This window comes from Camelus ferus, chromosome 20 (genome assembly GCF_009834535.1).
Source record: "Camelus ferus isolate YT-003-E chromosome 20, BCGSAC_Cfer_1.0, whole genome shotgun sequence".
Taxonomy (NCBI): Eukaryota; Metazoa; Chordata; class Mammalia; order Artiodactyla; family Camelidae; genus Camelus; species Camelus ferus.
Genome location: NC_045715.1, coordinates 17473017 through 17485606, shown reverse-complemented (window position 1 = coordinate 17485606; position 12590 = coordinate 17473017). Strand labels below are relative to the sequence as shown.

At 39.2% G+C, this 12590-nt stretch overlaps 1 protein-coding gene across 7 annotated transcripts in view; it reads right to left on the bottom strand.

Annotated features, from left to right (window-relative positions):
• CARMIL1 (capping protein regulator and myosin 1 linker 1) overlaps positions 1 to 12590 on the bottom strand; it is a 281411-nt gene that overhangs the window by 155563 nt on the left and 113258 nt on the right. For all 7 annotated transcript variants that reach the window (XM_032462599.1, XM_032462600.1, XM_032462601.1 and 4 more), the window contains 3 exons: positions 11782 to 11832; positions 8476 to 8535; positions 402 to 523 (listed from right to left, as the gene is read on the bottom strand). In XM_032462599.1, the coding sequence (XP_032318490.1) occupies positions 402 to 523; positions 8476 to 8535; positions 11782 to 11832 (233 nt within the window). The remainder of the gene's footprint in view (positions 1 to 401; positions 524 to 8475; positions 8536 to 11781; positions 11833 to 12590) is intronic.

Here is a 12590-nt window from a genome sequence, read left to right as displayed (position 1 = left end):
GGGGGAAAAAAAAACCCCAAGGAAAAGGAAGCATTCTCCTTCTTCATTAATACTACACTTGATGCCTTTTTTCAAAGCATTTGGCCCCTGACATTCTGCCAATAGCGGTGGGTAAAATTCACACGAGGGTAAATCTCAGGTGAAATGAAAAAGTCCCATTCTACTGTTAGGAGGAGAGGTTAAAGGTTTGCCAAACCCCTCCATCACTCAAGCTCTTTAAAGAATAAGGCACGGCTGTCTAGAAAATATCAGACGTGAAACCCGAAGGTTTAAGTGAGGGTTTTGATATTTCATGTTTAAGACAAGTATGGGAGAGGAACCCAGGGAAGAGGCAAGAGGAAGGCTGTTCTCGTTGTGAGGAAGAACACGTTCCCTGCTCCCCCGCCCCCAGGAGAACTCACACTGGGGAGAGGCCGGGAAATATCTTCCGCAGGCTGGTGCCGATGTGAGCCAGCACTTCGCTCACATCCTCGGGCGATGCCATCTTCATGGAGAGGCTGTACTTCTCAGTTTCGACGACCATCTGTAAGAACCGGGTTGGATGCCTCTTAAGAATGAGTCCGACTCCTTAAATCGTTTCTCTTAAGTGATGTCAACGATATACAGTAGTCCCTGCTTATCCACAGGAAACGTTCCAAGAGCCCCAGTGGAAGTCTGTTACCACAGACAGTACTGAAACCTACAGATACTAGGCTTCTCCCAGCTATACACACCTATGATGGAGTTTAATTTATAAATTAGGCACATGAAGAGATTAACAATAATAACTAACAATAAAATAGAACAACTATAATACATACTATAAATAAAAGTTATGTGAACATGGTCTCTCTCGCTCTCTCTCAAAATATCTTATTGTATAAATTTAATGCCTTTTCCATCCTAACTAAGCAGCTATCACATGCGGTGGCTGTAACTTTTGCGATTTGAGGTGTGACAGCAAAACAGATTTCTTTTTCCATCTTCACAATTTCATGGAAGGTTTGTTCTTACCATAGATCCTAGCAACATCAGTATACAATTTTTTTTTCTTTCCTTATTAAGTTAAGAACTTTCAACTTTTCACTTAAAGGAAGCACTTTATGGCTTCTCTTTGGCACATTCAAATTGCCAATGTCACAACTCTTGCACTTCGGAGCCATTATGCAGTAAAATAAGGGTGACTTGAACACAAGTCCTATGATACTGGGACAGTCGATCTGATAACTTAGCTGGACTGTATGAAGGGAACAAGACAATGAAGTTTAATGGTAGGCAAAGACTCATTCCGACAATTAACTGCTGGAGAAGTCCAAAACTTATACCAAAAATGCTGACACTGAGGTCATATAGCTAGTCTTACAAATAAGTATAAATCAACCTGATAAAAAAGGGCAGGTCACAAAAGGGGCAATAGGTTGATTATAAACACATTTCTAATATAAAGAATCAACTTCCATCACTTTTTTAAAAAAAAGATACTATTTCCTTTGATCTCAAGAATATTCACGGAAAATGCAATCCCTTTGGATTATTACTGTGTCAAAATATCCTCATACATTCACTTCCTGTTGTCACTTAATTTGTATAAAAATGTTATGTGCAACTACCTTTAAGTGCAGCTAACCAACTGGATTAACAAAGAAGCTTTTAGATTTGCTTTAGGTTGTTCTAAAATTAGCTAGATTTAAAAAAAATACTCTTTCAATGTGTTTATGTTAAAAGAAAAAGTAATGCAATTTATTTGTCAAAATGATGAGATCAAAGAAAAACACTTGAGTGATATGAGTCCTTAAAATGTTATTTTCCCATAAGGACCCCTAGAGGAATCTGTTAACAAGTATTTAATTTATACCACCTTTGTACCAATTAGCTGGCTCCTTATATAAACACATTTTTTAATCCTAATTTTTAGCATATTCCTCAAAAAATTAATGGGTTGCCTTTGAAATTCTCTAAGCAAAGACTGTTTGGTCTTCCAGAAGTTGCTCCAAGAGATATCCCCCCCACCAAAGGCTGCAAGCATTACTATACCCAGAGTTATTTACTAATACAATCCCAGGACATCTCAAGTGAGGCATCTTAAATACAATTAAAGCTGCTTTGTGCAGTTAGGCTCAGACGTTTCATATGCACACATCTGGGCCTAGGGATGTTGTAAAAAGCCAGGCACTCTGGGATGTACCCATCTTGTCTATGTTCGACACCCCACCCCCAACCTTCCCTCCATTGGGACTTGTATTTCCCACTACAGGATACGTCTTCTTTCTTCACATCTAGGGCATCTGTCTATGCAGTTCACAGTTGGGTACAAGTAATTAGTAATTAGCTTATTCTAATTCCACTTAATCTTAACAACTAATCATCCTTAATTGTACAAGATTGAATAGAATGACAGGGAAGAAAAAAGGTGACAGGTGGGGAAGAAATGAGGGCTTTGAATGCAACCTTACATGAAAGCATTCATGGAGCCCTGCATAATATCACCACCTCTGCACAATGTGTAGACTGCAACAAAGAGAGAGCGGTGAGAATAACCACCCCAACATTTCATCAGGAGAAAGAACTTCCTCTCAGATAGCTCTTTCCCTCCTATTTCATTCTGGGGAAAATAGAAAGAACCATTTTTGCTCAGACACCTAGCAGAACATAATCCATAAGCGCCAACGGGCATTTAAAATAACAGAGATATAAGAGCCAGTATCTTACTGGAAACCCAAGTTCCCAATCCCATCTCACCTCCTTTTTTAAGGTTAAAAACACCTGAGTAACCTTTTAAGAAGCATTTTTTCACTAAAATCCGGCCAACAGATCTGAAAAATGTTTTTCTTCTCTAAATAGAAACAGCCATTTACCAAAATCATTCTGTGACAGAGCAAACAATCAGCCTTATAATTTGAAAAAAAAAAAAATCTTAGCAGGCATTTCAGTCGTACAAGAAGCGATCCCAAAACTATAACTGTAAAACTATACAGTCGTTAGTCTCTATTTATTGACCGTGGACAACAGAACCTGAACACCATCAAGTCTTCGGGCAATGAGAATTTTAAAACAAGATAAAGTTCTCCCCATATTTCCACGAGAAAGAGGAAAAGAGCAATAGTAAAAAGTCACATTTCAACAACTCAATACCACATTCACTCACTCTCCCTCACATTCACGAAATGTGTATGTCCCGTGGCATTTTATCTGAATTTACAAACTATCATTAAATAGTGGTAAAAGCAGCAATGACAGAAAAGTTAATAAACCCAGAGAACATCAGAAAAAAAGGGTTCTAATCAAGGCTAGATGGCAAGTGCCACAGGCAGACTCCATCATCCTTATGATGTCTCATCAGAAAAACTCGAAACCAGAGACATCAAGGGTCCTGAGGTTACACAGGTTATTCATATTCAGCCTCTGGGACACAACAGAATCAAATGCCCACGAGAGACATACGGAACCCTGAGTGTCATGAGTGCGTGTATGGGGTCGGGGTGGGGGGAGTACCACTACTGCTGGAGGTATCAGTGTTTTCTTGTAATTTTTTATACAACTTTCAAAGGTTACACCCTATTTACCCTTATTACAAAATATTGGCTATACCCCCCCGTGTTGAACAATACATCCTTTTGGCCTATCTCACACCCAATAATTGAGGTATCAGCATTTTTTAAAAACATCATAGGTAATTTTGAAGCATCAAGTTTTGAATACCACTAAGTGACTCGTATTGCCAGTGTCTGAGTTGCTGGTCCTGTGTGGAAGCAGGACCACTGTTTCACTATATAGTCATTTCATTTCCAAAGTTACCTGCGGTGATGGTGTAGAGCTATTCTTTTGGTACTTACAGGGACAGAACCGCTCCATGGGACTGAGGTGGATGGCTTTGCACCCAGTTCCTCTGAATGCCAGACTTACCGAAGGGACAAGACTACACATGTGATAAGATCAGTTCCAGCAGCCACATGGGAAAATTGGTCTTGCTATATCAACATTCTTTCTCATAATTAAATACCAAGGTCTAATCATATTCTGAATATAACCTTGGCATTAACATTTCAACAGTGCCCTTCTGTTTCCATCGCAACCCCCACATCATAAACATAAACATTCCTGAATTAAGACCATCAAGAAGTCCCTGGTTATGTCATCATTCATGAGTGATCATTCACTCCTGCATATGTCTGCCCACTTGGGCAAACATATGGCGCTGTAATTTTTCTTCCAAACTCCAGTTCCTGGAGAATGATAAACACATAGGATAAAACAATGCTCTAAGATGAACTATGGAAAAGTTCCAAGGATTTGTATATAAACTTGATCAATGTGAAATGATGATTTTGACAATTTCTGTTAGGGATGCTATCAACAAACTACACATACACACACACACACACACACACACACACACATTTTCTTCATAGTTTAAAAAATTTAAAAAAAGTAGAAGGAAGGAAATGAAAAATCAGAGCAAGAGTCATTGAAATAGAAAACAATGCAATCAATAGAGAAAATCAATGCAACCAAAAAGCAAATTTTTTGAGAATATTAAAAGATTTGGTAAACCTCTAATCAGATTGATACAGAAAAGAAAGAAGAACCAAACTATCAATATCAGGAATGATATTCTACATATATTTAAAGGATAACAAGTGGGTACTGCGAACAACTTTATAACACTAAATGTGTCAACTGAGATGAAACGTATAAACTTCTTGAGTCACAAACTACCAAAGCTCACTCAAGAAAAAATATACGAAAGTATCAACATCTATTAAAGAAATTGAATTTGTAGTTTAAAACCTTCCCTAAGACAGAACTCCAGGTCCAGATGACTTGACTGGTAAATTCAACCACATATTTAAAGAAGAATTAATACCAACACTACATAAAGTTGTCTAAAAAATCCAAGAGGGGGAACTACTTCCCAACTCATTCTATGAGCCCATGATTTCTCTAATACAGAAAGCAGTAAAAACATTTTAAAAAGAGAGACAACTACAACCAATAACTCCTGTAACACAGATGCAAAGTTTCTTCACAAAATTTTAACAAACGAAATCCAACAATATAGAAAATGAAAAATACATCATAACCAAGGGGGGTTAATCCCAGGAATGAAAGGTTGAGTTAGTATCTGACAAATCAATAAAAATTATCATATTAACAAACTAAAAAGGAAAAGGAGGGAGGTGGGCATAGCTCAGTGGTAGAACCCATGCTTAGCATGCACAAGGTCCTGGGTTCAATCCCCAATACCTCCATTAGGAAAAAAGAAAAGAAAAAAAAGGAAAAGAGCACACAATAATCTCAACAGAAAAACATTTGACAAAACACAACACTAATTCCTGATTTTAAAAAAAAACTCTCAGCAAACTAGGAACAAAAGAGAACTTCCTCCATCAGATAAAGGGCATCTATGAAAAACCAACAAACACCAAACTTAATGGAAGAAGAAAGATGCTTTCCCTCAAAGATTAGAAATAAATCAAGGGTATCTGTTCTCACTTCTATTCAGCACTGTACTGGGAGGTCTTAGCAGTGCAACTGTCAGGGTTTGGGATTTGATTTTGCCCTCCTTACAAGCCTGCTGCTGTTTCATCAACACCGGCAGAAGACAAGAGATTCCTGGGTTAGAGACAAAGGACTTTATTATTCACGGTACAGGAAAGGGCATGAGCATCGTGTTTGCTTACACTCCCCCTTTCCCCAGAGTCCCACAGGGTGACATGGAGGACTCAGAGAGATGCCCGCACACACAGTGAGTTTCTTATAGGAAATGAACCATTGAGCTCAGGTAATCTGTTTTTCATAGTAAATGGTACGCAAACCTGCTCTTTGCTTAGAAGGGAAACATCCCATCATCCCACAAAATCACCCTCTGCAAACATAACCCTGAAAAGTAACCTGGGTAAAGAGCAGTCCCAGCACTGAATTCGTGGCATACCCAGCAAGACATGTAGGAGCGTCAGAGACCCATGAGGAACATCTCCCAACAGCAACAAGGCAAGAAATTGAAAAAGGAGGAAGTAATAGTGTCTTTATTCATAAACAACACAATCATCTATGTAGAAAATGGTGGAATCTGTTTTTTAAAAAGCTCCTAGAACTAATGGATGAGTAGAGCAAGATTGTAGGATATAAGAACAATATGCAAAAGTCCATTGTACCTATATATATCAGCAAGAAACAACTGGAAATCGAAGTTTTAAAAAATCCTATTTACAATAGCATCAAAAAAACCATGAAATACTTAAAAATAAATCTGACAAAAGATGTATAAGACCTATACACTGAAAGCTACAACAAAATACCACTGAGAGAAATTTTAAAAGACCTAAATACATGGAGAAATACACGGTTTTATCTTGGGTCAGGGACTCCATGTTGTTAAGATGTCAATTCTCCCCAAACTGATTTATAGATTAAATATAATCCCAATCAAAAACTCAGCCGCTTCATAGAAACTGAGCTGAATCTAAAATTCATATGGAATTACAAACAACTTCACAATTCACAAACTAAAACAACTTTGAAAAAGAACAAAGTTGGAGAACTAACATTATCTGATTTCAAATCTTATTATAAAGCTACAATAATCAAGACAGCATGATAATAGCATAAATACAGACAAATAGATCAGAAGGACAGGATTAAAGGGAGCAGAGAGTCCAGAAATAGACCAACATTTATGTGAACAATTGATCTTCAACTACAGTGAAAGCTAGTTCAACGGGGAAATGACAAGTCTTTCAAACAAATGGTACCGGAACAAGTGGAAATACTATATATAGTACAAAAGAAAAAAGAAAAAATTGATCCACACATTGCTTTACATACAATAATTACCCCAAAATGGATCAGAGACCTAAGTGTGTAACCTAAAGGTATACAACTTCTAGAAGACATAAAACATTCTGTCACTTTAGGTTAATCAAGGATTTATTCAATATGACACCAGCATGATCCATAACATATTAATAAACTGGACTTCATCAAAATTTAAAAGTGATTTTTGAAAAGCACTTTAAAGAAAATGAAAAGACAAGTCACAGACTGAGAGAAAATATGTATAAATAATATATCTGATAAAGGATTTGTATTTAGAATCTATAAAGAACTCTTATCTATGAAGAACTCTTAAAACAGTAAGAAAACAATTCAGTTTTTTCAAATGGCAAAAGATTTGAACTGATACTTGAATAAAGAAGATATATGATTGCAAATAAGCAGATAAAAAGATGCTTAGTATCTGTAGTCATCAGGGAAATGCAAATTAAAACTATAGTGAAAAAGCATTACAAACCTCTTTTAAAATGGCTAATTTAAAACACTGGCCATACCAGTGCTGGGGAGGATGTGGAGGAACTGGAACTCTTATACAATGCTGGTGGCAATGTAAAATGGTACAACTACTCTGAAAAACAGTTTAGCAGTTTCTTTAAAAGTTTACCAGATACCCACCATACAGTTCAGCCACACCACTCCTTATTATTTACCCTTTAGAAATAAAAGCCAACATCCAAGCAAAGATTTGTACATAAATGTTCATAGCACATTTGCTTGTCAGCCAAGAACTGGAAACAAACCAAATATCCATGACTTGGTGATGAATAAACAAATTGTGATATAGCCATACAATGGAACACTACTCAGCAATAAAAAGGAATGAACTGCTGAGACACTCAACAAAATCAATCAATCTCAAAATAATTATACTGGCTAAAAGATGGCAGACAATCAAGAGTACACACACCGTATGATTCCATTCACATAAAATTTCAGAGAATGCAGTGGGGAGGGGTGAGAGGGAGTGTTTACTAAGACAGATGAGAAAAACTTAGGGTGATGAGTATGTTCAGTATCTTGACTGTGATGATGGTTTCACCGGTCTACATGTCAAAACATATCAAACTATACACTTTAGTTGACTGCATGTTACGTATAGCTCAATAAAGCTATCTTTTAAAATCTACATTGTATCTAGTAACAACCTTTAATGAAAAAGAACATGAAAATGAATATATGTATGTATATGCGTGACTGGGACATCGTGCGGTACACCAGAAATTGACACATTGTAACTGACAGTATGTCAATTAAAAAAAAAAATCTACATTTTATTAATACCAAAAGATTCATTCATCACTTTATTCCCAGAAAGACCTTATATTGTACTGTAGAGCAGCTATGAAATTTTAGTGCTAAAACTTGTGCATCTCTAAGGAACAGCACTCTCATGTATACATCACCAGCTAACATTAGAGCTAATTAGTTCTTTCCAAATTGTGTTATGGAAAACCTATTTCCCTTATCACAAATTCCCAACCCCTGCCCACCTAGCCCCTGTTCAGTCTCTCATTTAGAAACCTCCATTTTCCCTTATCTTGTTTTTCAACATTATCTCAAGAAACTTTTAATAGTGAACCAAATAGAAGCAGTTTCCTGGTTTCAGAAACTCAAGCAAAGGCCTGACCTTTCAGGAATGACAAACAGGTTGTTCGCACTCACCTGAGCTGGCTTGCTGCAGATGACGCCATGAATCTCCAAGTAGCTGAAGGTTACCTCGAGCTGCAATTGAGGAGGGAGAGGGAAATAAAGACCAGTAATGAGGGTTTTAAAACCTGCAATTCCAAGTAAAAATGCTACAATCAGAAACAGTCCAAGGGCAAACAAAGTACGGGGCATCTTCTGAAGGTCAGCTGGTTTTATTATCTCCATTCATTCAGTAAGACATGACTTTGATATATCATATTTCAGGAAAAGTATTATTCACTTTCCTAAAGGACTGAAAGCAAACTACAAGTCTGGCTTTTTAAATTTCATCCAGGGACAAACCCAGTGGAAAGTTTTTGTACTTCTACTCCAGTATTTATTTGTTGAGCAGTCAATGTATGAAGGGAACCATCTAAATATACCTTTTCCCCTGATTTCAAGATTTTGCTTCTGTAAATCAGATCAGGATAAAGACAATGTTGGGTTTTCCCTTCTTCCTAGACCCTTACCTCTTTGGGTTACACTCTGACCACTCATGGGAGTCATCATTCCTCCCACTGTCTTTCATTCAAGTTACGACTTTGAACGGATTTAGACAAATACAACATTTAGGAATTTTAAACTGTGCTTCAGTGAAACACAGAGTTAAGTCTTCTCTCTCTCTGCATATATATAAATGATCATTTATTTCCTCTCTATTTTAATAACAAGTGCCCCTTCCTCTCTTCTCCTGTAATTAGCATTTCTTTTTCTTCAAAGTATCTCCAGTCTCGTACTCTTTGCCTGTTTTTCCTGGACAACAGCCACTAATCTTTCCCCCAGTTTTGCGGTCTTTCATCCGAGTACAGCAAACAGTCACAGGGCATGGGACTAAAGACAATGGAGAACTGAGTTGGATCCGTTTATTCTATCCTCTCGCCTTAAAACTAGAAATGTCATGGGAAAACAATCTATCCAGAACCAAACCCATAAAACCCTTAGTTCTGCCTGCTGGTGCTATGTCGTACCATTACACATTTCGTAGGATAAATCTTAGAACAGAGAATCCCTGAATTTCCAGTTAAATACATTGAAGTATGGTCATGAGAACTGGAGGTAGAAAGATAACTCATTCTTTCATTATTTGTGTAGTCAACCAACAGACATTTATGGAAAGCCTACTATGTGTCAGGATTAGAAGGAGGAATGAGACATCTATCTTGTCCTCTTGAGAGTTAAATCACCCTGGAGGCACATTTTAAAAATTCAATTAGCACAGAAGTGTTCTTACCTATCATTATCAAGATCTATACTTGGTGGGTTTTGAAAAGTCATTTAAAGCTGGGAATTATTTTCTGAAAAGAGTACCTCTCTATCTTCATTTATTTTGAATTAAAAGTTATAAACATATTTTCAGCCTTGGGTATAGTTCCAAAGTTTCCTCTTTGAGTGAAGCCCACTGGCTGTCTTTCCAATGGCATTTCCTCTGCAGGCCACACCCAGAAATGCAGGGCACCCAACTTCCAAGTCAAGCTCTTTAAAATGGAGTGAGAACTTGAAGACACAAGCAATATGAGGGCACTAAGTTCTCTAGAGTATTATGCTCCCCTCCCCCCAGTCTTTAATAGTTGTCTGGTCCTTAACAAGACAGTAATTTAAAAAAAAATTAACTTTTATCAACAGTCACTATTTCATAGACATTCTCTCCTTTTGCAGCCTATTTTATTGATATGTAAAATATCTTTAATCTCAAAATGTATTACTATAATTATAAATGCTTTGAAAAGGTTTGGAAACAAACCACTTGACCCTTGGTGGGCATCTCATTCAATTGTGGGAACAGGTGTAAGCAGGTACATTCTCCTATAACCTAGCAGCTATGAAAATGCAGCTGGTATCAGTCAGCATCATTGGGGATAGCATGGGCAGTTTGCTCAGTTTGGCTGGTGAGGTGAGGTGGAGGTCAGTTAAGATGCTCCTGCTTCACCTAAGGGCTGTCCCAGGGATAAGTGAAGTACCAGGGAGCCAGGGGAGCACTGAGACATTTCAGCTAGGCCCTCAAGGATGACTTCAAGTTTGCCAAACAAAGAAGGAGTGAAAAGGGAAATCCAGGCAGAAGAAAAAGAATTTGCAAAGGCATAGAGGCATTCAGTGAACTAGGGCAGGGTGGAAACTAGAAGTAGACCTGCAGTTCCAGTGACCAGCAAGGGAGGACAGGCTGAGGATGTGATTCATCAGAGTCCAGTTATTATTAATGGTGAGGAGGGGAGTCACTGACACAGACGGACAGACATCACAGCAAGGTTCAAGCCATTCTCTCTAATCTCATCCACAGCTATTTTTTTAATAGGCCTGTGCTCTCAGTCCCCACGACTGCCCCTCCCCTGACTCCAGCCCACCCCAAAGACAGTTTAAAGAATGTCACTGAGCAGGAGGACTAGATAGGCAGCTGAGACACAGGCAGGCTGCAGGAAGACCTGAGGACATCTTTAAGACAGAACCAGAGACACTAGTGATTGGTTCAACAGGAGGAAGGAATTAGCCCAAACTCTCAGTAGCTCTTCTATCATTCTCTCACTAACCCCACCTCTACCCTCAGCAAGACAGCCCGCATCTGAAAGACAACAGAGCAAGTCTAAATGTGACTATGTGATGGTCCTTCAGGAACCCCCACTATTCCACAGGCAGTGATCCATGTCAATTGCCCATCTTCCTGATCAGTTTCTCTCCCTCCACAGCCTCCACCATCCTGGGTCCAACACCCCAGCTCCCCAAATGCACTGTGCTCCTGCCGACTGCTGAACCTTTGACCAGTGAAGACCCCTTTAACACTCTGGTTGACATGGGGTGATCCTCCAATCCAGCTTCTCTGTGGACACTTCCCTGATCTGATAATTACCCAGGGAGGAGGGCTGTGCTGGCCATGTTCCCAGAAATGCACTCTCCAGAGTTATGAAGGTTATTTCCCACGTGTCAAAACCTTAGAAAAATCTGCCATTAGTGGACTGAAGGAAATAAGAACTAGACTTGAAGAAAGTGTAAACCCTGCCCCAGTTGAGAGAGAAAAATAACCGAAATCCACAAGCCTCTGGGATGAGGAGCACAAAAGCTTTCACCACTTTTCTCAGGATGCCTTTTCACACAGAGAGGAAGCAAAGGAGCAAAACATGTCTGTCATCACAATTTAGGTGCTTTCTAGGGAGGAAGAAAGAAAATACAGTTGTACTAAGGGAACTCCGGACACACTGGCCTGAATCATAAGTCTAAGTAATTGAGAAGTGAGTGTGTGTGTGTGCACACACGCACGCACACGCTGCTAGGAGGAAACTCACCGACACTTACCTTGGTGGGGATTCGTGCTGTTACCAGGAAGGCTCTGCATGATGTTAGCACCTGTAAGACAGAAGCAGCGGCACCATGTCAGTACAGGCTGGGGGCTGTGGTATGACCCACAGGTCTTTAATGCTACTTTAATGCTCCTGTCATGTAAGAAGAATAAGTGAGCTGGAACAGCTTCTTGGCCCTGTAGGATTATTAGTTTTACTCTAGGAGTCACTGCCAAGGGCCGTGTTGAACAAATCACCTGCAAAATCTCAAGATGAGCCATCAGTCAGCAGTCCAAAGGACCAGAAGTTCACTCCAGCTGAGAAAGAAGGTCTCCGTGATATTAAAATACAGATATCTTATCCACAGCATAAGCCCCACTGTATCAACAGCGACCTTAATGAAAAGGCCAGGTACTCATTCGCTCTCCCCAAATGACAGCCATATTCACCCTCTTGCTTTCCATTCTCTGCACACTAGCTGATCACATTTACATAATATATAGGCAGCAAAACAGGCTAGTCTTCACAAAAGTCATCCCTAACTCTGCTTCTCAGCTATGCCTCTCTCACTCCCAGAGAGAACATTTACGGAAGTTTCGATTCCAATACTCAGCTAAGAACATGTCGATCACCCATGGGGTCCCATATGCCGATAGCTCCTCTTCCCCAGCAGGGGCCTTTGTGAATACAAGGGGGCTGGAAATAGTCTGAACTCTTAGTTCAGACTTGGCGCAGGGATGCCACGTCCACAACCCTCAGTGTCTGAACACACCACTCTGCAACTTGGAGGTCCGGGCAGGCCTCACAGCCCTCTGCCATCAAGAA